Source organism: Pezoporus flaviventris, unplaced genomic scaffold (genome assembly GCF_033815535.1).
Source record: "Pezoporus flaviventris isolate CSIRO_AGI_PZ_B2104156 unplaced genomic scaffold, CSIRO_AGI_Pfla_v1 ptg000021l, whole genome shotgun sequence".
Lineage (NCBI taxonomy): Eukaryota > Metazoa > Chordata > Aves > Psittaciformes > Psittacidae > Pezoporus > Pezoporus flaviventris.
This window is the reverse complement of record NW_026892569.1, coordinates 10,497,668-10,522,000: the sequence shown is the minus strand read 5'-3', so window position 1 is coordinate 10,522,000 and position 24,333 is coordinate 10,497,668. Positions and strand designations below refer to the sequence as shown.

General features: G+C 62.1%; 2 protein-coding genes across 9 annotated transcripts in view; both read right to left on the bottom strand.

The window, feature by feature from the left end:
- Positions 1-85: 85 nt before the first annotated feature.
- SLC26A6 (solute carrier family 26 member 6) lies at positions 86-6,254 on the bottom strand. 3 transcript variants are annotated; one of them, XM_061456044.1, is made up of 20 exons: positions 6,080-6,254; positions 4,817-4,971; positions 4,415-4,554; positions 4,220-4,330; positions 3,786-3,958; positions 3,536-3,700; positions 3,296-3,448; positions 3,047-3,129; positions 2,812-2,959; positions 2,602-2,715; positions 2,421-2,498; positions 2,198-2,293; positions 2,010-2,116; positions 1,858-1,927; positions 1,614-1,706; positions 1,431-1,535; positions 786-971; positions 597-651; positions 217-338; positions 86-135 (listed from the first exon to the last, which is right to left on the bottom strand). In XM_061456044.1, the coding sequence occupies exons 2-20, from the start codon at positions 4,960-4,962 to the stop codon at positions 112-114; spliced, it is 2,169 nt and encodes a 722-aa protein (XP_061312028.1). In that variant the 5' UTR covers positions 4,963-4,971; positions 6,080-6,254; the 3' UTR covers positions 86-111. The 3 variants fall into 3 exon arrangements, with proteins under 3 accessions (XP_061312028.1, XP_061312029.1, XP_061312030.1); XM_061456045.1 differs by lacking the exon at positions 6,080-6,254 and adding an exon at positions 5,266-5,343; XM_061456046.1 differs by lacking the exon at positions 6,080-6,254 and adding an exon at positions 5,034-5,152.
- Positions 6,255-8,776: 2,522 nt separating this feature from the next.
- The window catches only part of CELSR3 (cadherin EGF LAG seven-pass G-type receptor 3), a 29,244-nt gene continuing 13,687 nt past the window's right edge, over positions 8,777-24,333 (bottom strand). Inside the window, exons 8-35 of one of the 6 annotated variants that reach the window (XM_061456043.1) lie at positions 24,070-24,195; positions 23,756-23,925; positions 23,367-23,552; positions 23,119-23,229; positions 22,704-22,872; positions 22,312-22,453; positions 22,049-22,169; positions 21,567-21,750; positions 21,386-21,487; positions 19,197-19,291; positions 18,346-18,555; positions 17,764-17,947; positions 17,142-17,291; positions 16,671-16,839; positions 16,240-16,407; positions 15,791-15,917; positions 15,415-15,621; positions 15,139-15,313; positions 14,616-14,728; positions 14,227-14,306; positions 13,503-13,629; positions 12,807-12,920; positions 12,526-12,662; positions 12,315-12,421; positions 11,580-11,753; positions 11,253-11,453; positions 9,824-10,895; positions 8,777-9,159 (exon numbers count right to left, since the gene is read on the bottom strand). In XM_061456043.1, the coding sequence (XP_061312027.1) occupies positions 9,132-9,159; positions 9,824-10,895; positions 11,253-11,453; positions 11,580-11,753; positions 12,315-12,421; positions 12,526-12,662; positions 12,807-12,920; positions 13,503-13,629; positions 14,227-14,306; positions 14,616-14,728; positions 15,139-15,313; positions 15,415-15,621; positions 15,791-15,917; positions 16,240-16,407; positions 16,671-16,839; positions 17,142-17,291; positions 17,764-17,947; positions 18,346-18,555; positions 19,197-19,291; positions 21,386-21,487; positions 21,567-21,750; positions 22,049-22,169; positions 22,312-22,453; positions 22,704-22,872; positions 23,119-23,229; positions 23,367-23,552; positions 23,756-23,925; positions 24,070-24,195 (4,949 nt within the window). In that variant the 3' untranslated portion in view covers positions 8,777-9,131. Of the gene's footprint in view, positions 9,160-9,823; positions 10,896-11,252; positions 11,454-11,532; positions 11,754-12,314; positions 12,422-12,525; positions 12,663-12,806; positions 12,921-13,502; positions 13,630-14,226; positions 14,729-15,138; positions 15,314-15,414; positions 15,622-15,790; positions 15,918-16,239; positions 16,408-16,670; positions 16,852-17,141; positions 17,292-17,763; positions 17,948-18,345; positions 18,556-19,196; positions 19,292-20,783; positions 20,799-21,385; positions 21,488-21,566; positions 21,751-22,048; positions 22,170-22,311; positions 22,454-22,703; positions 22,873-23,118; positions 23,230-23,366; positions 23,553-23,755; positions 23,926-24,069; positions 24,196-24,333 lie in introns of those variants that run through there. The other 5 variants (XM_061456040.1, XM_061456041.1, XM_061456042.1 and 2 more) reach the window with 5 other exon arrangements.

Sequence of the window (24,333 nt, the reverse complement as noted above, 5' to 3'; positions counted from 1 at the left end):
TGGCACAGGAACGGGCAGAGTCCATAGGGGGCCGATGGGGCCCGGGGTGCGTCGGTGCCATGAGGGTGGCAGGTCCCGACTCAGCTCCGCAGATGTCCTCCTCTTGCGGGGCTACATCCTGGTGCTGAGGTCCGGCTGCGGGGTCACACGGGGTTCACGTGGCGGCCCCCATCCGTCACGGGGACGGGGATGGGGACCGTGAGTGCTGGCGCTTACCGGGGCCGGGCGCTGCTCCCTGCGGGCGTGCTCCGCGGCGGCGTGCACGGAGGGGAAGAAGCAGTGCTTGGTGATGGATGCGCTGAAGAAGTTGCCCCGCTCCAGCTGAGCGAGGACAGGCACTGTGTGCAGGGACAGTACCTGAGGCTATGGCACCCGGCTCAGCACCAGACCCACCCTGTGCTGCGGGGGACACAGGTACCACCAGCGGGGACCCAGCTGCCTCGCTGGGGGCTGCAGGCCCATGGGAACCTGCAGCACCTCTGTCGCGGGACACCCCCGCGATGGGGACACTGGAGGGAGCCCCAGGCCAGCAGCGGTGACGCAGAGGTGGGCATGCCCGAGGGGTGGGTGTCTCTGCAGCCGTTGCCATCGCTCACCTGGGCAGCTGGCAACGAGAACGTCCACTTCTATCTCATGGAAATCCCTGAAGATCTGCAAACCGGCAGGGAACGTTCCACCAGGGAAAAGGAGACGGGCAGCGGTCTTCGGGCCCCCACCTCCGGCGCCACGGGGATGCCCTGAATGGGGCTCCTAACCCCCCCAAGCTCCCCCAGCCCCTCCCTTACGTTCTTCAAGATCTTGATGGAGACGGTGTCCACGAAGCTGACGGGGCTGAAGTCCAAGATGACGGTGTGGAAGCTGGGCTGCGGCAGCCCCAGGGTGCGCAGGGTGGGCGCGGGGGGAGCGCCGCCCTCCTCCCCGCTCAGCTCGATCACCGCAACGCTCGGCCCGTTCTGCCCATCCTGCGTGTGCTGGGAGGGACGACACCGGCCTCGCTGCAGGGGGGCCGGGCAGTGTCCCCCCGGCTCACCTTGCCCTGGCTCTTGGCCGCATCAGAGCACGGGCAGCGGGCGCTCCGCTCGCACCTTCACCCACTTTCAGGCTCTTTCCGAATGCGTCAATACCCACCCCTCTACCGGTGCCCTTCTCTGAGCCGGGCTCATTAGCTGGCACCCGGACACCCTTTGTTCCTGCTCTTAATTGTGATTAAGTCGTTAAATGGCCAATGACTCACTGGCTCCACCACCTAATCATTAACGGCCCCGATTTCCCCACCGACCTTGGGTGTGCCGCCGAGGCCCGGCTATGCCCCAGTGCCCCTTCTCACCAGCATGGCCCAGCCTGAACCGGGACCCTGCATGGGCAGGAGGCTGGGACCAGGAGGAAACAGCACAGAGGGCAGTGGCAAGGTCCCTGCGGCAGGGAAGCACCTTTTTCCTCTTTGCCATCTCCTTCTCTGCTTTCTTCTGCTGTTTCTTCAGCTTCTTGAGGGCCTTCTTCTTCTTCTCAATCAGGCGGTCCACGTTGATGCCACTCTACAAGACAATGTGCCCCATCACCACTCTGGTGCTAGCAGCAGAGACATGGGGGGGTTGGCATCTTTTCCTTCGTACCTTCTTCTTCAGGGCCTCGGCATACAGCTCCACATTGGCGAAGTAGAGGGTGGAGGAGGAGTGGAAGATCTTCACACCAGGGACCTCCTGTGCCTTAGGGAGATGGGGAGGTGATACCCCAGGGACAGAGCCCCTGCTCCCCTTCCCTCCCTCCCCAGCTTGCCCCCGCTCTCTTCCCCAGCAATCAGCCCCTGGGGTGCTGCACCCTCTCTGCAGCGGAGCTTCTCCCCACTCGCTATGTTACCATCTGGTATTGAGCCACATCCCTGTAGACATCAGTGTTGGGGATGCGCCCCAGGATGGAGTAGTGGGGCCTGCAGGAGCAGAGCAGGGGCCAGGTCACCACAGGCCCCCCCACCCCTGGGCCCAGGCCCCAGCCCCAGGCCCAACACTCACAGCTGGGTGCGGAAGATGACGGTGAGCAGCCCGAAGGCCACCGAGGCCCCCAGCCCGATGTCCAGGTTCAGCATGAGCGTGGCCACGAACGTCACGATCCAGACGGTCTGTGGGGGGGGGCATGTCAGTGATGGCACCCGCAGGGAACCTCCCCAGGGCCGGGGCCCCCCTGCAGGTCGATGCCTCACCAGGTCCACCCGGTTGGACTTCCAGAGCATGCGGATGTCTTTGAACTGCTTGAACATGCCGTGGAGGTTGATGATGATGATAGCAGCCAAGATGGCCTAGGAGAGAAGGCCCTGCAGCTATGAGGATGCTGAGGGCAGGTCTAGGGAGGGCTCTTGCTGTTCCCCTGCCGTGGGATGGGCACAGGGGTGGGACATGGTGCAGAGGCTGTGGGACCAGATGTACCTTGGGCAGGTCCCGGAAGAGTTCTCCGATCTTCAGGATGGTCACCAGGATGACCAGGGATGCGATGACACCGGCTACCTGCACGGATGGAGGGCAGGAGGCGAGGGGCATTTCCACACTGCCCGCTGTGCTCCTTGCCCCATCCAGCCCCACAGAGGGAGGTGGAGCTGCCCAGACCCACCTGGCTGTTGCCCCCCGTGCTCTCCTGCACCAGGCTCCGTGACATGGAGCAGCTGATGGCGAAGCACTGGAAGAAGCCCCCCAGGAAGTTGCAGAAGCCCAGTGCGATCAGCTCCTGCAGGGACAGAGGGGCAGTGGGAGAGCCATGCATCGTGCTGCGCGCACAGGCTTAGTGTAACCAGGGAAGGGGCCCTGCGTGCCGGAGCATCACCTGGTTGCTGTCCACTTTGTAGCCGTGCTTCAGGGCAAAGATCTTGCCCAGGGAGATGCAGATGGCGTAGCCCACCACGGCGATGGCGAAGGCATTGCCCACCACCTGCCCAAAGTAGCTGACATTAGGGACAACGGGCGGCTTCAACCTATGGCCAAGACAGGGAGATGGGGCTCAAATGGGGGTGCCATGGGCATGTGGGGCCCCCGCAGTGCCTGCAGTGCTGGCTCCTCACCCACTGGGGATGTTGCCCACGACGGAGACACCAAACTTGGCGTTCAGGTTGACACCGTAGGAGATGCCAGTGGAGATGATTATCTGGGGAGGATGGATGGAGTGAGGCAAGGCCCAGAGCAGGACCAGAGGAGGAGGAGGAGGGGATGGGTGCCCTGGAGCTGCACTTGCTGAGGCACCCATCCCACCCTGGAGGGGACAGGGCCACCCACGGCTGCGTCCCCACAGGAGCTGGGGCAGCTCTCGGTACCGTGATGAGCTCGATTGGGATGGGCATGGGGAGCTTGGCGGCGAACTTGTGGTTGAGCTCTTTCACGATGTAGATGACCACCATGGCAATGATGGCGGTCACCAGGGTGCCCACGTTGGTTTCTGGCAGCTTCCGGCAGATCTCGATGACGGTCTAGAGTACACAGCAGGGAATGGGCTCGGGGCAGCCCCAGGGCAGGTCTGGGGGCTCTGTGAGCCCTGGGGGTGAGCAGTCCCTCACCACGAACAGGGAGAGCGGCCCCGAGTGCTCGCCCAGGGACACCCCGAAGACGTTCTTGAGCTGGGAGACAAGGACATGCACGGAGGCAGCTGTGGTGTAGCCGCGCACCAGCGGGTCCGAAAGGTAGGTCACCACGAAGCCGAACTGCAGGAGGCCCAGGGCCACCTGAAGGGGAGGAGGCAGAAGTGACCCACAGCTTGTGGCCTGGGCCACCACGGGCCCCGTTCCCAGCCAGGCTGGGGCCCCTGACCTGGAAGATGCCCGTCAGGACAGTGATGGTGGCCACCAGCTCCACGCGGGCTGCGTCCCGCCGCTCCTCATTGACGGTCATGTTGCTGCCGTTGATGGACTCCAGGAAGTTCTCGCTGGGCAGCAGGGAGTCCGTCAAGCTCCCAATCATGACGGAGATGACGGCGAAGGGGCCTGAGGACAGGCAGGGAGCACAGGGTCAGCACCAGGAGGTCTCTGAGCTCCACAGATACCTGTGCCCATGGGCTGGGCTCACCACTCACTGTGCTTTGGCTCTGGTTTGGCCAACCACCTTCTTGGAGGGGCAAAGTAAAGGCGAGAAAGGTCCCCTCCAACCAGTGATGCGGCCATGCTGTGCCATGGATGAAGGCTTGCCCCTCTCATCCTCGCTCCATCCCCACCATCCCTGTGGGAGCGCGTGGTCCCTCAGCTTACCCACGGAGTTGTGCCTGGACGTCCCGAAGAAGAAGTAGAGGAAGACGGGGTAGAAGGAGGAATAGAGGCCGGTGACGGGGGGCAGCCCAGCCAGCAGCGCGTACGCGAGCCCTGGACACGGAGCAGGGACACACGTGAGGGACGGCCCAGCCTGGCCCCGCCACAGGACCCCGGCAGCCTGGGTCTGGCGCTCACCCTGGGGCAGGTGCATGATGCCCACGCTGAAGCCCGAGGTGATGTCCCCCAGCAGCCAGTCCTTGAGCGGGTACCGTGGCAGCCAGCGCAGCACGGGCAGGAAGCGGAACAGCAGGGACTTGGCGGTGGAGGCCGAGCATCTGTGAGGACAGAGCCGGAGCCGGGCTGAGCACAAGGGCTCAGGGACATCAGTGGGGGGAGCAATGGGTCCCATGGGAATGCAGCTCCATCCACTGGAGCTGCGTGTCCATTCTGACAGGAGGACGGGTGCGGACACGGGTGTATGGGCTGGGGGGAACCAACCCCTGGGTCCGCACTGTGTCCACCACTGGGATGGGGCAGCCGGAGCCAGGCTCCCAGTGGCCGTGGGGCTGGGGTCCCGTCACATGCCCCCAGTCCTACCTGTTCTTGTGGAGGCAGCGGCGCATCGAGGGCTTGGCAGGGGGGTTCCGCGGTGCCACCTCCTCCAGGTCGGCCTCGCTCAGCGCCCCGTGGGGTGCCCGGTGGCTCAGCACCATCTCTGCCGCCATGGCCACCCGGCCCTGCATGTGCCAGCACTGTGGGACAGCAGGAGCAGCTCAGCAATGCCTGGCCCCAGCACACCCACAGCCCCGCTCACCCCATGGAGCCATCAGCCAGGATGGGCCCTGAGGCCAGGGGTGCCGGGATTTGGGAATGGGGCAGCAGCCAATGTGAAGGCAGGGGGGAGCTGGGACCCTGCGGTGAGCACTGCCCATCCTGCCCTGTGCCAGCCATACTGACCCACACAAGCCTCACTGCCCCACACCAGCCCCACTGCCCCGCTGGGCTGCAGGGGGGGCTCCCCCTCCACCTCCTCCCACAGGACCTACCTCGGTGCCAACCACCCTTCCCCTCCGCGTGCTGCAGCACAGCCACCGAGCAAAGCCCAAACCACCCCATCCGCAGACTTTGTCCCTTTACACATGAGGGGAGCAGGAATGTCAGCCCCAGCCAGTGCCACGGACCTGCCGTCTCCCACCGGCGCCCTCCCAGCCCCTGCACTCACCGGGGTGAGCTGAGGGCATGGAGCAGCGGGGCTGGGGGCTGCCCCTCACAGGATGGGATGGGGGAACCGAGGTGTCCCTGCCCAGATCCACAGCCCCAGAGCTGCCCCCACGCTGACCCAGTGGGTGGGTCCTGAGATGCTCACCCACAGGCAAGCGGCCTCACGAGCCACTCGTGGGGTGCACAGACCCCAGCCCTCTGCCCTGGTGGTCCCCACTTGCTGCCAGCCCGGCTCCATTGCCTCATGGATTCACACCAGCCTGAGCCCTGAGACCCGGCTCAGCCCCTGCTGCTGCGCTGGCTCCCTCGGCTGCGGCAGGCCTAGCGCTGTCCCCATGGACACCCCATCCCAGGGACTGCCCTGCCCACTCTTGGCTCCCAGCTGCAGCCATGGCTCCAGTGCCACCATGCCCCCAGTGCCGGGCACAGGGATGGATCTGCTGCTGCTGCTGGGTACCCGGTGCCAAGCACTCACCTCCCCAGGGCACCTCTCAGGGAGCAGCCATCACCCTCCTGTGCCCCCCGTGGGTGCCCCCTGCCCACCCCATGGAGCAGGGGCTGTGTCCAGGGCAGGGAGGGGCCTTGCAGCCTCCAGCTACCGCATCAGGGTGTTCTCCATGGGCCCCGAGCCCTGCTTACCTGCAGGAACGGGTGTGCTGCGCCCTGTGAACTGCCCCGCTCTCCACAGCACACGCAGACCCGGCCGTTATCTTGTTCCAAAGGTCCCCAGCGGGTACCGGAATCCTGCTGATCCCATCACACCTTCCTGGGCTCCACCGTGACCTGGTACCGCCGCAGGTTTTGGAGGATTTGAGTCACGCTTGGCCCATGCCCATGGGGGCACGGCACTGGAAACATGGGCACCAGAGCTGGGCTGAGCGGTGCCAAGGTATGGGGTGAAGTCAAGGGGCAGGATGGGAGCTGGGGAGTCCCAGGTGCCCTGGGCAGTGGGATGGGGCTGGGACAGGCACAGAGGGTGACACCGGGACCGTGCTCACCGGGGTCAGAGCCACTTGTTCCTATCATTGTCAGAGGGGGACAACCCGTGGCCACCCCCTTCCTCCCTGTGGGTCACAGCACAATGGGGTACCACAGCAGCCACACGCAGACCCCTCGGTCTGCCAGCAGCGGGACCAATCCTGCTCCCGCATCCTGGCTCTGCCATCCCACCCTCGTGCCCATGGTCCCACCGCGGCCGGGCAGTGGCATGTGGCTGCTGCTTGCCCATCGCTTCTCCTTCACCCGGCACCACAGGGAGGCTGTCACAGGCTCTGCCCCATAGCGCCCGATAGCGCTGGGCGCTATTTACTGCCTCCTTATCGCTGCTCCCGTCCCCACCCTGTGCTGCTGCTCCCTGCCCCACAGCCCCTCACCCCCCACCCCTCGCCCCTCGCCTCGGGCTGCCGCAGCTCCCAGCACCGTCAGCCTGGACCCTGTGGCTGCCCTGGGCTGGGTTGGGCTCAGGCCGGTGCCAAGGACGGAGTCGAGGGCCGGGGGGTGAGGGCTGGTGGCGACCCTTGCCCAGGCGCCGTGGATCAATCCTGCCCTTTGCTCACCTGCTCCTTCCCCTCCAGCAGCAGCGTGGGGCAGGGATGCAGGCACCAGGCTCGCGCCGTTCTCGTTCCTAGCCCACAGGTGCAGCCGGGGCCGCGCTGCCTGGACAGTGGATTTATGCCCGTGGCCTCACCCGGCTGCTGGCCAGGGGTGCTGGCAGCTCCCGGCTGGGCCCCACAGCAAACCACAGCCCTGCGGCCCCACAGAGCTGCCAGCCGGGGCCAGCACTGTCACCAGCGCAGGCACAGCCAGGTTCAAGCAGCACGTGAAGCCCCAGCCCCCAGCATCGCCTTGAGCCCCAGCCCCAGGTGTGGGTGCAGGACAGATGGCAGTGAGCCCAGCACCACTTTATAGACCTTTATTTCCAAATCTGGCGCTTCCATGATACACTTTTACACAGCCGGGGCGAGGGAGGGCACAGGCATCTCCCTGCCCACAGCACTGGGAGATGGACAGAGGAAAGAAACCAAAACCAACCAAAGCCCCCAAGGAAACAAACCCAAACCAAGCAGGATGCTCCCCAAGCCCAGGCCACAGCACTACAATCAGGGAGGAAGCCACAGACTGACTCCTGCTCCTCGCCCAGCCCGGCTCTGCGGGGGCAGCCGCCAGCTCCACCGCTTGCTTCTTTTTGGCACTTGTCACTTGCTCCCCATTTGGCACCAGCACAAAGAGCCCTGGACCCGGTGCGGCAGCAGCACGGGCCCAGGACCGTGGCACGTGGGAGGGAGCTTGCTCCCGAAGGCGAAGCCGGGTGGCACACTGGTCCCAGCAGCATGTAAACATGGCAGCAGGCCCTGTCCCAGGAGCGGGGCACAGCGAGCACCCAGCCCTTGTGTCCCCTCCATGCGAGTGGGGCCGTAGCCAAGGATGGTGGCACGGCAGCAGAGGCTGCGCGGGGCTGTAAGGCAGTGAGGAGCAGGGAGCAGGGCACCGTGCTGGGCTGGGGTAGGCATAAGGAGTGGTGTCAGCCCATGGCAGCACCAGGCAGCCGGGAGCAGAGGAGCCGCCCGTCAGCGCAGCCTGAGTTCCCAGAGAGGGCCAAGTGCTGCTCATCATTGCCTCCCAAAACCCGGGTGCTCTGAGCTGGGGTCCTCTGCAGCCGCAGGGATGTGGGTACATACACAGAGCCCGCAAGGAACCCGCTACACAGTTCCTGTGGGCAATGCCAGAGCCCAGGGCTCCTGTTCTTGTGGCTATAAATCCCCCATAGGGCAAGTGCCGGCTCTGGGACCAGCCCAGCCCGCTGCTGAGCAGGGCTGTGGCCACCCAGCTCCTCACCGGGACCCACAGCCGAGAGGTTTGCTCTACAACACAGGTTGAAGAGCACAGCACACAGTGAGTAAACCCATGTGCTCACTGCTGAGCAAAGACAATGCTCAGAGGGGTGGGACATCCTGGTACAGGATGGGATCGAACAGCAGAGAACACAGGTCCCTAACATGGAATCTGCTGCTGCTGTGCTCGTTTGTGCTCTCACTGACCCACAGCCCCACTCGCAGCCCTGGAGGGGTCCCAGAGGAGGGCAGGGGAGGACTGGCTGTGGGGCTGAGGGACCCCAGCAGGGAGGGTGGCACCAAGACACGTGTGGAGGTGCAGGGCAGGAGGGCGGCTGCCCTGCCATAGGGCTGGGACAAGGCAGTGCTGCACAGAGCGGGAGGGCTGCCCCGCACGGCGCCCCCGGTACTCTGGGATCACGGTCCCTGGTACCCCAGGGAGGCGGGCAAAGGGCTCTTGGTGAAACAAACACTCCAGGTCCTGGGAACAGACCATCCGTAAAAATAACCATAGAAATTTCTCTTCTCTCTGATTACAAAGATACAAAAAGGTAGAAAACCCTCCCCCAACCCACGTCCGGGGCTGCCCCTGTCCCTGCCCCCCACCCCGCATACAGAGAGCCAGGTCCGGGGTGGGCTGGAGATGCCACCCTCACCTAGCACCTTCACACTGTACCCATCACCCCAGGAAGGCAAGGGTGGGGGGCTCCCGGCCCCCTCGGGCAGGGGCAGGCAGGGCTGGGCTGGGGTCTCTGACCACCACCAGTTCTGGCCCCTGCCCGTGGGACACCAAACCTCAGCTGGCAGCGCCAGGCGAAGGGCCCTGCGGCTTCCATCTCTCCCATGCTCAGCTCCGGCCCTCAGGAATGCCCCTCGTTCCTCGTGATCCTTCTCGGAGGGAAGAAAAGCAGCGTTTAGGCCATGGCATCGCCCCCGGGCTCCAGCTGCCTCCCAGCCATGCCAACGGGGACAGGGCAGAATCCACACCTGCACTGGGGCAGCGATAACCATCTCCAAGTCCCTAAGCTCAAGGAAAGGAATCAGAATCCCAGACTGGTTTGGGTTGAAAGGGACCTTAAAGCTCATCCAGCTCCAACCCCCTGCCACGGGCAGGGACACCTTCCGCTGGAGCAGCTTGCTCCAAGGAGGGATGGGAACGGGAGCGATGCCAGCAGGGAGCAGAACTGGAGGGGAAGGAATGAATGGGACAGGGTTCCTGGGGAGAAACACGGCTGGGGCAGGCAGGGCTCCTGCAGGTCTTGGGCTCCCTCCTCCTCTCCAGCCTGGCCCTCGCACACGTCCCCTCACTGTTACTTCAGCAGTCCCCTCCAGCAGCCCCAGCTCCACCGATGTGTCTGCTCGTGCTGCAATGCGAGCACCCAGAGCTGCTGCTCCTGAAGGTTCTCCTGCCTGCTCACTGCTCCGGGCCAGGAGACGACTGGCCACAGGGGCTCCCCCTCCCACCGCCCACTCCCCCCAAGCCAGCCCCTCTGGGAAGAGGCCGGGCAGGCAGGTGACACCCGAGGCCTGGCCAAGGAAGGGACAGACTTACTCTGAGTCTGGCGACAGCTCGGAAATGCTGTGGGAGGTGGTGGAGTGAGGTGTCGAGGGGCACAGTGCGGAGGGCGTCGAGGTCTGCATGGCAGAGGCGGTGGTCTGCGGGCACGAAGGCGTGCTGGAAGATTGCACCGAGGACAGGACGGAGGAGTTAAAGGAAGCAAGGATGGAGGAAAGGATATCTAACTGTTCCGTGGAAGGGTGTCGGCTGGGCATGGCCTCCAGGGTCTCTCGAGAAGGCTGCCTCCTCGCCAGCGGCTCTAGGCTTTCCCTAGAGAGCTGCCTCCGAGCCAGACTCCCCAGGTTGTCCTGCGAGGGATGCCTGCTAGGCACTGTGTCCAGAGGCTCTCTGGAATTACATCTTCTGGACAGAAAGTCCAGCTGCTCCCTTGAAGTTTGTCTAGCCGATGCTAGCTGGTCCCTTGAAAGCTGTCTTCTAGAAAGCAAATCCAATTGTTCTCGAGAAGGATCTCGACTTGGCAACGTGTCTATTCGGTCTCTGGACACCTGCCTGCTTGGCAATGTGTTTAGCCACTCTCTAGACACCTCTCTGACTGGCCCACAGTCTAGCTGCTCCCGTGACCCAAATCTGCAGGGGAAGGTGTCCAGGTGGTCTCTGGAGCCCTGCCTCCGGGGCAGCGTGCTCCCGCGGTCGCGCTGGCTGGGCCTAGCAGCGAGCAGATCCAAGGTCTCCCTGGACCCATGTCTGCTCAGGACGCTCTCCAGGTGCTCAGAAGAACCATGCCTGCTCGGGATGGTGTCCAGCTCCTCCCTGGAGCCACGGCGGCTGGGCACAGCTTCCAGGCACTCTCCTGAGTTGTGCCTGCTCAGCTGCTCCCGGGACATCTGTCTCCTCATGAGCATGTCAAGCTGCTCCCGTGATGAGTACCGGCTGGCTGGCTGCGACAGGCTGCCCGCCCCCGAGTAGATCCTGCCATAGGAGGCGGCAGGGACAGCCCTGTGGCCCAGCGTGGAGGTCTTGTACCAAGTCAGCTCGTTGGTCATCCTGCCGACGGAGGGCAGCCCTTGCAGAGGAGGAGGGTACTGGAGCCGGTTCTTCAAAATCCCTGCACCAGACAGAAAGAGAAGTCAAACTTTGCCCAGCAGTGAGAAGAGCACGAAAGCTGGGGGAGATAAGCAATACCTCCCCAAGGATATCATAGAATCACAGCACAGGTTGTGTTGGAAGGGGCCTTAAAGCTCATTCATTTCCAACCCCTGCCACAGGCAGGGACACCTTCCACTAGAGCAGCTTGCTCAAGGGCCTGTGTCCAACCTGGCCTTGAACACTGCCAGGGATGGGGCAGCCACAGCTTCTCTGGGCACCCTGTTCCATGACAAGACGGATCTGATGCTGAGCCTTCAGGACCACATCAACCTGATACAGGCAAGGCCACCCTTGCCCATTTGCTCCAGGCTGTTACCTTTCCTTTGCCGTTGGGTCTGGGTGAGGGAGTTTTCGTCCCCACTGGTCAAGGCCAGGTCTGGCTGATTATTGTTGGCTGCATCCTTGTTGATGTCGAATCCCAGCTTCCGCTCAGAGCCCCACTTCTGCAGGGAGCAGGGGTGCACCTCACACTCGCCCAGAGCTGGCCAGTACGACATGAGCTCATTGCCATCCACGTCTGGCGAAGGACAGAGCAGAAGGGGAAGAGGGAGAGAATGTGTGAGCAGCACTCGAAGGCACCACAGGACACAGCCAGGCCCCAAGGCCTGAGCTCAGCCCTTCCCACCGGAGCCCCGGGACCTGCCTTTGGGTGCAGTGTTGGCGGGGTGAGTGAGGAGCCGCTCACTGTGTGCTGAGCGCTTTGCCCCTCGCTGGAAGCGGCCCCGCAGACGCACATTCTCCTCGCTCTCTGAGGACGGGATGGAGAGGCTGCGCTCCTCGTCCAGGGACAGGTCACTGTCCGAGTCCGAGTCCTGGTCTGTAGGGACAGCACGGTGGGGGGACATTTGGGATGACAGTGGGAGAGGTTCCCGGTGGCAGGGCCAGGCAGGCAAAACACTCACGAGGACCCAGCCTGCCTGAGCCCCACTGACCTCCCCCCGGCTGTGCCCTGCGCCTGCTGCTCCTCCTTGAGAGCAGCCTCTCTCTGCTCGCTGTACCTCCTCCTAATACAGCTCCAAATAGCCATAAGATCCCCTTTGCCTCCTCTTCCTTCAGGCTGAGCAAACCCACCTCCCTCAGCCTCTGCTCGCCTGTCTCACGACCCATTCACTGGCCTCACCCTACTGAGTCAAATGTCTTGTGCTGTGCTGGGAAGCTCAATGTCCCCAGCAAACTCACAACAGCCTCTGTCCTCTCCTGCCTCCTCCATTTCTAGCTCCTTGGGGACTGCCTTTTGCATCTGCCTGGGAGGAGACTGCTAAAGCAGCACGGTAACTGCCTCTCTCTCCTACCCAGAGCGCATTTGGAAGTCACCACTGAACACAGAGTGAAAGAGGTAACCACACAGCCACCACGCAGGCATGGGGCTGAACCTTACCTCCCCCAGCATCGCGGTGGAACATGGCCACATCAATGTCCGTGGGGCCGGCGTGAGCCAACAAGCTGTGATCCAGAGCAGAGCCCTGCCGGGCCGTCACGTTGTCTCTGAAAAGCAGGATGCCAAAGGGTCACAGCGGCAGGAGCCTGGCTCTGCCCATGCGCTCCCCCTGGCACCCAGAGTCTGGCTCTGCCGGTGCCGCGGTCCCTACCTGAGGTACGCGCGCTGGCTGGAGTGGGTGCGGGCCGAGCGCACGCTGCTCACCGAGGAGATGGTGGAGGCCCCCAGGGTGATGCGGATGAGCCCGCTCTCCTCGAACAGCGCTGTGTTGTTGTAGGCACTGGGGCCCTGGCGAGGCAGGGAGAGGAGACAGGGCACGTGCCCTGTGAGGGAGGTGCGGCGGCATCCCAGGAAGCGGGACCATTCCCGTCAGCTCCAGTCCCAGGCAGGCAGCCTGTCCCCAGCCCCTGGGCTGCTCCTGCTGTCACCTACCTGCGTGCTCCTCGTGGCCTCCTCGCTATGCCCCTTCTTGCTGAGGCAGGCCAGCTTCCAGGCCTCCCGCACCTCCTCGTTCAGCACGCAGAACAGGACCAGAACAGCCAGCCCCTGCGGGAGAGACACCATGAAGCAGCCCCTCGCTGCCAGCCAACCCACAGCGCCAGCACCAGGACGGGGCCTGCCTCCTCCGCGGTCCAGCACATCAGCCATGGTGGGCACCAGGCCTGGGATGCACCAAATCTCTCCCCAGTGCCTCTGCAGTGGGCAGGGGTGAAGGAGGACAGGCTGGGTAGCCCTGGCTAGCAGCAGCCAAGGAGCCCCTCTCAGTGTCCCCTGCAGCAGCATCAGCCACGGCGGTGGCAGGAGGTCTGTGGGATGCTGCTGTGGGTCGTATGTGGGGTGTTCAACACCTCCACTTCATGCTGCTCTCTTGCTCTGCCCTTGGAGAGTGTGGAGGCGCCTTCCCTCCAAAGATGGTTCTTGCTGCCCCTTAAATGTCACCTCTGAACCATGCACCTTGCAGCCACCTCCTGCTCATGCCGTGCTCACCACAGGCACAGCTGTGAGGAGTGGCAGAGTCACCCACTGCTGCAGGGGTGACAGTGGAGGGACGAGGACCCTGCTCTCCATAGATGCCAGTGCTCTCCTGGGCTAAGCCAAGCCCTCCCCTGGCAGAGCCTGGGCAGTTACCTGGAGGCTGCAGAGGACAGTGTAGAGGTAGTGGAAAGCCAGGACACTGTTGTTGACAGCCAAGAGGCCAAAGAGCCAGGTAGTGCTAATAACTAGAAGCAGAACAAAGGAGCTCCGTAACGTCATGCTGGAGAGAGAGAGACAGACAGACAGGCACAGAGACACACACCAAGAGGTTAGTGTGTATTGTTAATCTACATTTAGAGCTCACAGACAGAGATCCAGAGGGGAACATCCCTACATAGCAGCTCAGCTCCCCCCAGCTGCCAGACCTTCCCTTCTGGATCACACATGGCAAACACAGGGCCCCAAACAACATGGGTCATTTGGAGGCACAAAGAGTGGAGCCAAGCTCCAGGGCTGGCCCAGGAAGGAGCAGGGACAGGTCTCAGAAGGAGCATGTAGGAGAGGAGTAAGCATGGGCTGAGAGTTGGTGAGGGCAGTGTTGAATTCAAGCAGACACAGGGGTGGCTGTGAGAGCAGCCAGTGAAGTGGACACGCTGGCGGGACAGTGTGGAGATGGGGACTTAGGAACAAGAGGAAAGGACAAAGTTTAGGAAGGGTTAACGTGGCTGGGAGGTGTGGGAGAGGAGGGCGGCTGCAAGGCTGACAATGATGCACAGAGTGGCCCTCTGCGATGGTGGAAGGAGGAGGATGGTCACTGAAACTGCTAAAAACCATGAGCCACAGGAGCTCTGCTGGGAGCTGGGCCACTGATACTCACAGAACCGACTTCTTCTTGGTCTCCTTTTGGCCAGGGGAACAGGACATCTTGGCCACAAGCAGGAACATGACCCCATTCATCTGAAAGTGTTGGCACTGATTAGAAGCAGTGCCAAGGGCTGGGTCTGACCTGACATCCCCAGCACAGAGCATGGGCAGACCCCTGCTCTGCCAGGCCCATGTGAGTGTCCCCTCCTTTCCCCTTCACGCCTGAGCCATGGCCTCCCCTGGGTTTGACTGGAGTGAGGAGGGACAGAGCGAGGGCCCTGGCTGAGGAAGGACTGTACAGAGAACAGAGCAGGCAGTGGGCAGCCAAAGAAGGGGTGAGTGCCCGTGGTGTGCAGAAGGGAGGCAGGAGAGGGCTGTGGGGGAAACAGGACAGGGTTTTACCACAATGACGACAGTAATGGGGCCTGCAAAGCTCCAGACCAGCTTATCATGAATGGAAATCCAGCAGAAGTCAGGGTTCCCATAGCCCTCGGGATCCAGGCCAACAGCCAGCCCTGTGGGAGGATGGGAGAGGTCAGGTGCAGATCCACAGCAGCCTTGGACTTGTCCAAGCTATGTCTCATCCCACCACTGAAAGCCCCAAAGGGCTCTCTCTGCCCAGCCCATGGGCATTCACTGCCAGCAACAGGTCACTCAAGTACACAGGCTTGGGCAGCCAGGAGACCGTAACCACAAGCCCCGCAACCGCAGGAGCCCCATGCCCACCGAAGAAGCCATGGGGAGATGTGCTGAGGAATTACTTGTCCCCACTGGCCCTTGATACGTGGTCTCCAGCTGAGCACCACAGCACTGCTGGCTGTGGCAAGCCCACCCTCAGCTCCCCCCATAGGGTAAGTGAGTGGGGCAGCACCAGGGGGTCAGGAGGCTGCTCAGCACTGATGGCTGCAGGACGAGCAGCTCGTACCGGTGATGATGGCAGGCACCCCCCAGCCGATGGCGTAGTAGAAGCGCATGGCCCCGAAGTTGACGTTGCGAGCTTCCGTCTGCATGCGGTAGATGTGGAGGCCCTGGACGAAGAGCCAGGCGAAGGTGGAGAGGAAGAAGCAGTGGAGGAGGATGGCAATCACAGTGCAAAGAAACTGGGGAGACAAAAGCCATTCAGAGATGGTCCCACGGTGCCCATGGTAACTGCACCAACCACGCCTCGTCCCCACCCCATGTGCTTGTTCAAGCCACAGACCTGGTTCTCAGTGCGGTTGATGCCCAGGAGAAAGAGCAGCTCAGAGAAGAAGAGGGTGACTGATATGTTGGAGTGGATGCCACGTGTGTTGGACTTGAGGCCTTTGAGGCAGGCCAGGAAGGAGAAGGTCAGCAACAGAGCCACCAAAGAGAGAGACACCAAGGAATAGGTGACAATTGCCAATGTCTCCAGGTCACCTTCCAGTTGCTGCAGCAGCAGAGAACCAAAGGCAAACAGCAGTGTTAGGGGGAGGCATGGGAAGACTGCTGAGCTCCCAAACTCTACTTGTGTCCCACAGGGAATTTTCTGCCTGTGCCTGCTTATTGTGGGCCTCAGTGGCTAACAGCCCCCTCCAAGCCCTTCAGGCCAGAGTTACCTCTCTGTGTGAGCTGTCCATCAGAACCCCAAAGGTGCCAAACTGGGAGCACTGGCAGTGCACGTGTGTGGTGTTTCGGTACACGAGCTCGCAGTCCCTGGCTGTCCAGAAGCCAGAGGGGTTGGTCCTGCAGCCACCAAAGAGCAGAGAGGAGAGAACACAGATGAGCAGGGTGCGAGGGGAATGAACTGCAGAGAAGAGGGGTGAATAGCAAAGATTTTCCACCAGCAGATACAACTGTGCTCCTACAGCTCAAGTACTGGAGCCAGAGCTCTGCAGTGATCCTACTGTGCCCTCCCAGCAGGAATGAAACCCCTGGCAGAGGGCAGAAACCCCACGTCCCAGTGCTGCCCAGGCACAGCCTGTCATGGCCAGGGCAACTCAGGGACTGCGGAGGCAGGTGCCTGGGAAAAGCAGCTCAAAGAGTGGCCTCGCCGTGCCCAACTCACGGGTTGGAGTGGTTCCACTGGACACAGAGAGGTTTGCTCCTGTTGGCCGTCTCCAGCAGGTGAAACTCCAGCACGAGAGGGGTGTCCAGGGGCCCCCGCAGGAAGGTGTGATTGCTGAACACAGACACACTCACGATGGGAGAGTTCATCACAGGATTCTTGGGAAGCCTGCAAGCAGCAATGGAGCTCTGCCATCAGTGTGCCTGGAGATGTCACTTTCAGGGACTCCTGGGCACCCCGGATGCACCAGTTCTGCCCAGGCCACACCAAGGGGTCAGGAAACACAGGGCTGAGCAACACCAAGGAGAGAACAGGCAGAGCACCACTGGGCCAAGTGCCTGGAACCAAACCCCAGCCACTGCCAGGGGAGCAGGGCAGAGCCCAGCAGCCCCTCTGCCACTGGTGCTCACTGAGGGCAAGGGAGGATGTACCTGACGCTGCGGCGATCCACCTGGTAGCGTGCAGGCAGCAGCCCCCCCAGCGTGCGGTACATGATGAGGATGATGACGGTGAGAGCAGGCTCGGGCTCCGGCAGCACCTGCCCTGGGGAGGAGCTCTCCACCGTGTAGTTCCCTTCACCCCCAGCCGCCGTGGGCACTGCTGTGGGGGCAGCTGAGGACACGGCCGAGTGGTGAGAACACACACACACACACACACACATAGAGGCTGCTCTGAGGCTGGCAGGAGCCTTTGGAATGGGTGAGATCAGAGGCTCTGAGCCCTCAGAGGTGGCAGGTCTCAGCAGGGTACATGCAGACTAAATGACCTTTAAAGGTCCCTTCCAATGCAAACCATTCCATGATTCTATGACTTTTCCAACCCAAACCATCCCATGACTCTACACCTTCCCCACCAGCCGTGCCCCCCCCGCACTGCTCCTCCAGTGATGCTCACACGCTCACCTTCGGCTTTCGGGGGGCTGAGCACCGACAACGGCAGCACGACGTGCGTGTGGGGGTCCCAGGCGGGCTGGCCCCGGAAAAGGTTGCTGTGGTAGCGAGGGTAGCGCCGGCGCACGTGGGAGCGGTTCTCCATGCGGTCAATGCTCAGCACTGCAGCAGGGGAGGGAAGGCAGCTCCAGAATGGCCACCTGGAGACAACTGTGCTCCAGAGCACCCCATGTTTGAAGTTATCGTCAAAGGGACCGTATGAGCCATAGGCTGGGTTGTGGATACATCCCATGTTTGCACATGACATGAAATCCCAGTACCCACAGGCCTCCTTCCCAGCCCAGGTCCTTGCTGTCCTTGCTCTGCTATAGGGCAGACTCCTTCTGCCACTGAGCTTTTTCACTTGAGACTGGGAGGGAACTGGGAGTGGGCAGCACACTCCTGGGCCTGCTGGCTCTTGGTGGTGTGTCAGCTACTGCAGGCAGGGATGGGAGCAGGATGTCTCTCACAAATACCTCCCGTGTTCAAGAGAGCCCTCGCAGAGATGAAGTGCACTGAGAAGGGGACGGGTGTGATGGAGGAGCAGCTCTGCACCGCCCCAGCCAGGCCCCACCAGCAGCCAGCTCCTACTCACTGATGTTGGGGGTGACAACGCCAACAGGGTTGAGGTAGGTGAGCTTCATGTTGCTGGCCAGCGTGCCCGAGTAGTCCCGCAGCTGCTCCATGAGGCTGGCGCTGCCGTGCTCGCTGTGCGGCAGCATGGCCCAGTGCTCCCGGTTCTCCAGCGCCAGCACCGCGCTGCCAGCACGCAGCAGGTTCTGCAGGGACAGGGAGGGAGGGAACTGCTGCCCTTGGGCCCCTCCTGGCTGCCCCTTCAGGCTCCCACCCTCAACACTCATCAACCAGCACTCTACAGAAACACCTTCCCTGCACCACTGCCAGGAGGGATGTGCAGGCAGCTATAAGACATCCCTGTGCCTTCCCAGGTTGAACAAACCCAGCTCTCTGCTACTCTTCATGCACCTTGTGCTCCAGTCCCAACCACAGAGGTGACCTCCAGGGCTGTCACTCCTGTGGGACAGGGTCTGTGTGGCACCGGAGAGCCCAGTGCTCTTGACGTGGTGTCACATCCTGAACCCCCCCAGAGACCCAGGCTCAGGGTGGCTGTTGAAGAGAAGCAGCAGCAGAAGCCACTGTGGTCTGGGGAGGGCCTCACCTCGTTGAAGTGGGCATCCTGTGTGGCTGTGAGGCCGAAGCCACGCTGCTGGCTCTCAAAGGCCATGAGGCGGGACAGCAGGCGGAAGGTGATGTGCACATCATTCCCAAAGTAGTGGTCCATGTGGTCAGTCACAGCCCGGAGCCGGTGGGCCAGCTTCTTGGCTTCAATTGTGTTGAGCTCAGTCTTGTTCCTCTCCAAACCCTCCAGCTGCCAGTGGGGTGAAAGGAAGGGATTAAACCATTAAGCAAGTTTCTCACTGGGAAACTGGGAGGCTGCAGGCACTGCTGGACCCAGGGATTATTTCTGAAGCCACAGATACTCTCAGTGGTGGTCACCAGAACAGGGAGCATCTCCAGCAACACACCAGGGTTGCACTGGGGCCAAGGAGATGAAAGGACAGGGCAAGCATCTAGTGCTCCTTCCCTGCAGCCTTCCTGGTTTCAGTTACAATTGGTGCATGGGTTCAATAAACTGGCCTGGATATTTCAAAGGGATTTGTCACTGGCAGAGTCTGGGGGCTACAGATGTCCCATGGAACAGACACCCACCAGCTCCAAACAGTCCAGCCCTGCTAAACTGCCTTCAGGGAGCAGTTGTGTTCCTCTCAAATACAGGGACAGGACACAGGTCATTTCTGACAGAGACTCTCAGATTAGATTAGATGGAACCAAGGGAAGTTCAGCTGAGCTCAGTGCTCCCACATGATGGGTTTGGGACAGATGAGAAAGGTGCTGAGCACTGTGGCAAGGTCCTCTCCAACTCCAGGTGCCCAAGAAAAGCTGAGCTCTTTGAAACCTTGCTCAGAGAGCTCCTGCTCTGCCAGGGCTGCAGATCAGAGAGAGGATTACCAGCATAGAGAGCTCCTTGAAGGCAGGTGACGTGCAGTTGAAGAGATCTGGCTCCAGCCAGCCCTTCTCCTCATCACAGTGTCTGACGGCTGCACCTAGAGCCAGAAGAAAGGGCATGTTGGAAGTTCAGCACAGGACAGATGCCTCCCCTTTGCATCCCCCACCACAGAGACCCTCTGCACCAGCTAATCCCAAAGAGCAGCACCAGCAAGTGATGGGGAGGGCCTGTAACACCTCAGGGCTATCGTCCTGCTTTGCACCAGTACAGTCCATTCACCCTTGGTATGCACCACCTCGGCAAGCTGCTCGCTGCAGGAGCTGGGTTCCTCTGCGGGCCTTTGGGCTGCATCACACACAGTTGCAGAGGAATAAGTGCCTTGGCAGGGCTCAGGCTGGAGAAGCTCCTGGTCCCTCTGGGGATGTGTCTGTGTACCCAGGGCACATCCGACTCTGAACTTGTGAAGCCCATGCAGCTCCAGGCGTCCCCTGCTGACAGCCTGCAATGTCTGCTGAGGGCCTGCTTCTCTACAGGGCAACATCACCAGAGGAGGACAAGAGGCTTGCTGTGGAGCTGGCAAACCCACCCCACAGATGAGCTCTGGCTGGGGCCCAAGGGCTGCCACACAGCAATGGAAACACCAGCAACAAACAGGGTCAGCTACTGACCACCACCAAAGCACTGCTAAAGCCAGCACACAGAGCAGTGTCCTGGGCTGGGAGCATCACCCTGCACACTCGGAGCATGAGGAACCCCAGTGTACCTGGCAGGACTTGGACCAGAACCTCCTGGAGATGGCACCAGGGCACAGGAGCCCACCCAGGACCACGCCTGGGGGAGGACAGCAGCATGGCCAGGATGGTGAGGGGGAGCCTGCAGCACACTCTTGTTGCTGCTCAGAAAAGCCCCAGTGACCAGCGTGACCCCCGCCACCACCTCCAGCTCCTACCTGTCCTCTCCAACCATGCTTCCCCAGCTGCAGAAGCCCAGGGACCATTGCAGCAGGGAACAGGGAGGACACCTCCCCACTGCTGGCCTTCCCCCAGCAAGGACAGGCATCAGCAGGGAACAGAGATCAACTCAGCTTCAGACCTGGGCAGGATCCAGCCTCCAGGTCCCTCTATCCCCCTTGCCAGTGGGCAGAGGGCACTGGACCTTGTGTTGTGCATGTCCATCAGTTCCTGCCCCTGCTCGAAAAGCAACCCCTTTCCTTCACCCCATGGCCATTCCTCCTTGGCCCCATCACCCACTGCTCATCGCCAGCTCCTTCCCTCCCAGCCTAAGCAAGCAGGTACCAGCCCAGCAGAGAAGGACTCATCACAGCGGGAGCAGAGCGCTGCAGGCTCAGAGCAGGGGGTGGCAGGGGCTGCATGCAGCTGCAGCCAGGTTTGTGCCGGTTAGTGTGCTGAGAGCAGGGAACAGCGTGGAGGAGCAGCGAGGCCAGGCAAAGCATTGGGAAGACACTCGGCAGCTCCAGAAGCGGTGGGGAAAGTGCAGGGGTGAGCAGGGTGCCAGGCAGGAAGCAGGGGGGGAAAGCCACACGGCACAGCCCTTACAGCACAGGGGGAAGGAGATGGGAACAACCTTACCTGCACCCCTCAAGCCTGAGCACGGAGGGCGAGAGAACCGGGGAGAGAAGCGACAACAGTTAGGAGCCGAACCTGCCTCCTCCCGGGGTGAGCGGCTGGAGAAGGACAGCGTTTGTATTGTCCCCGGGGGCTTGCACTGCCCTACAGCCCCAGACCCCTGCTTGTGCCCTTGCTGTCACCCGGGACGGCCTCCTCCAGCCTGGGACACTGACTCCTACCCAGACACTCACCTAACGCACGCTGTGCCCTGCTTCCCTGGCAACACACACCGAGGCTGGGGCTGGTGGAGCCACAGCAAGGCACTGCAGGCACTGAGATGCCTGACCCCAGCCTCAAGCCCTCCAAAACTAAAAAACAGCAGGGAGAAGGTGGGGAACAAGGCCAAGGGAACAGCACAGTCCTGGGGTGGGTGACAGACCCCACAGCCTGTTCCCAGCCCTCTCTGCTCTGCCCAGGCTGTGGTATCTTGTTCTTCAAGTTCCTCCTCCCAGCCCTCAAGCCCAGCTAAATGGGACTGGGCCAGCACAGAGACACTGCTGGGGCTGCTACAGCCCCCAGCAGGACGGCCAGGCTGCCCCCTCCCCATCGCATCCCACACTCACCCAAGGAGCCTTTGGGACACAGCACTGCAGCTGAGAAGCCAAACTTGGTCTGGGGCCACCACACACCCGCCTTGAGGCTTTTGGGACAGCCGTCATAGAGCACTGTGGGGACACATAGGCAAGGGGCTGTCACCAGGTTGCTCACTCTCACCGAGCCCACGCACCCAGTCCCCACACTCACCCTCGCACCCACTGGGTGTCACCTCAGCGAAGGGGCTGTCGCAGCCATTGCACTGGCGGCCGATGACCCCGGGCCGGCACTGGCACCGGCCCGACTCCCTGTCGCAGGAGCGTGAGGTGGAGCCCACGGGGTAGCAGTCGCAGGGCAGGCAGGTATCACTGCCTTTGGGCCGGTAGTGGAAATCCTGGGGGCCAGGGACAGCCATCAGACAACCCATGGGGACAGCAGGCAAGGCCAGCGCCTGGAGAGCCACTGGAGCCAGGGCAGAGAAGGGCCAGGCTCTCCTGAGCTGCCCCCACTGTCACTGAGCCAGGGCAGGAGAGCCCCAGAGGAGCTGAGCAGGGACCCAGCTCAGAAGTGGGCACACAAAGCAAGGCCTGGGTAGCTGCCAGGCCTTTGGATGGCACAAGGAACAACATCAAGGACAAGCAGGGCTACAGGAAAGCCATGGGCCATGTCCCCACATCCCCAGTGCCCCTCACCTTGCAGTGGCACTGCCCATTGGTTTTATTGCAGTCGGGGTCAAAGCCCTTGTTCACATCGCAGTTACAGGGCCCACACGTGGGGTTCCCCCACCAGCCCTTCGGACACTGCTGGTCCATCCTGGGGAGAGAAACAGTCCCACTGTTACAGCAACCAACCCCCCGGCCTCCTCCCCACCAGCCCAGGTGCTCCAAGGAGCCAGGTGGCACCGAGAAGTCCCTGGTCACAGAGCCATGGCCCTGCCCCGTGCCCTGCATCTCACCTGTGCTCACAGTACTGCCCAAAGAAGTTCTCTCCGCACTCGCACACGTAGCCCAGGGGTGAGCCTGGCTTGCGGCGACACACGGACTTGTTCTTGCAGGGGTTGAGGTGACACACATCCACACAGTCCCCCCCGTAGTACCCTGATGGGGGGCCAGAGAGCACCGTGTAAACAGGCACCTTCCCCCTGAGGGGCCAGGGTACCAAGGAGTGGATTGAGGGACTCAGGAGGGACTCTGCCCTCCAGAAGAGTTGATGAGTGTCTGACAGGGATGTGTCTTGCTCAGGTGAGGGACAGGAGAGCAGTGACAGGCCAGGAGGGAGCCATGGGGAGGAAGGAGCACACAGACAGGCATGCAGAGCGAAGGGGTGGCAGGGTGCTGCCCGCCCTACCTGGCTGGCAGACGCAGGAGTAGCTCTGCCACTCGTCCTTGCAGATGCTGTTGGCTGGGCAGGGGCTGGAGTCGCAGGGGCTCGGCACGCTGCAGCCAGCCTCCACCCGCAGGGCATGGCTGGGCTTGGGCAGCACTGTCCCAGTGACACTGTCACCCAGTCGCACACCCTGCAATGCAGGTGACAAAGTCACAGGGGAGGTAGGACACACACAGCAGGTTACACTTCTCCTGCCCTCCACAGACCCACAGAGGCAGCCATCCCCCATCACCCTGCTGTGTAGTTTTATGGCTGCCTCATGGCACCTCAGAGCTTTGAAGGCTCAGAGGGAGTGTCACCAGCAGGACGGACCCATGTTTCCACCCCTCCATGTAACAGAGCCAATGGAAAGGGAAGGCTCAGAGCACGGACTCACCTGTATGCAGCCCCTCAGCCCATTCTGCACCTCGCCAGAGCCCAGGACTCCCCCGACGTGCAGGTGTTTCACCTTCAGGCCATGCAGCTCATTTCCAACAACCACCGTGTCCTGCAGAAGGAAGGCATTAACATGGGACAAGTGCTATTAAGCTCTCCCCCAGCCCTCTCCGAGGGCACTGGGGCCTGTTTATGCCAAGCATCCCTCACAGTTCCTGTCCTGGTGCAGGGGTCTCAGTCAGCACCTACCTGGTAGAGCCCAAAGTCGAGGGTGAGGGTGATGACGTAGCGCAGGTCTCGCCCACTGCGGACGTCGCGCAGCTCCAGCTGCAGGTCGTGCCATCGCCCATCACTGAGCTGCTGCTGGTCCAGGAGGAGGCTGGTGCTGCGCCCGGAGCCCCTGCTCACCATGAAGGAGAGCAGCCCCCCAGACAGCTGCAGAGAGGGAACCACAGCTGTGAGCCAAGGCATTGCCAACTCTGGCTGCATCCAGCCTACCCTCCCTCTGAACTCGGGGAGGGAAACCCAGCCCTGCTGAGCACCCCTCCATAACCACCCTCTGCTGGGGCTGGGGTCAGCAGGGTGGGCAGGGTCCTGCTCTCCTGGGCTGGGGCACAGTGCTGTGGCTGAGGCCGTACCTGGCAGAGCAGCGTGGTGTACTGGCCAGCGTGGGCCTGTAGAAGGACCCCATCCGGCTGGCGTGTCCGAAATGCCAGCCCCAGGTACCAAGGCACCGAGATCTTCACATCCGTCTTGAAGTCCCAGGTCAGGACACTGTTGCCCTGGAAGTAGTGGGCATGATGCATGGCTGGAAAGGAAAGTGGAGGTGAGGAGGAGGGATGAGCACTAGATGCAGGACAGCAGAGCCAGTTCATCTCACAGGAGCCCCTTACTCTGCTTCCACAGCAGCCCTCACACAGCCCTGCACGCAACCCCCTGCCTGTGCACTCACGGTAGCGACAATCTTTGCCCCCGAAGCCCACGGGGCAGTGGCAGGAGAAGGTTCCCCAGCTGACAGAGCAGGTGCCGCCGTTCTTGCAGGGGCTGGAGTCGCAGAAGGTGTGCTTGGCATGGCAGCCTGGAGGAATCAAGGTCACCCACATCAAACTCCACCTGCTCACCACCTCTCCCTGGCCCACAGGCAGAGGCAGCACTGCCCATCAGCCCTTTCCAGGCTGCCAGAGGGGCAAGCCTGGCTGCTCAGCCTCTCTGCACA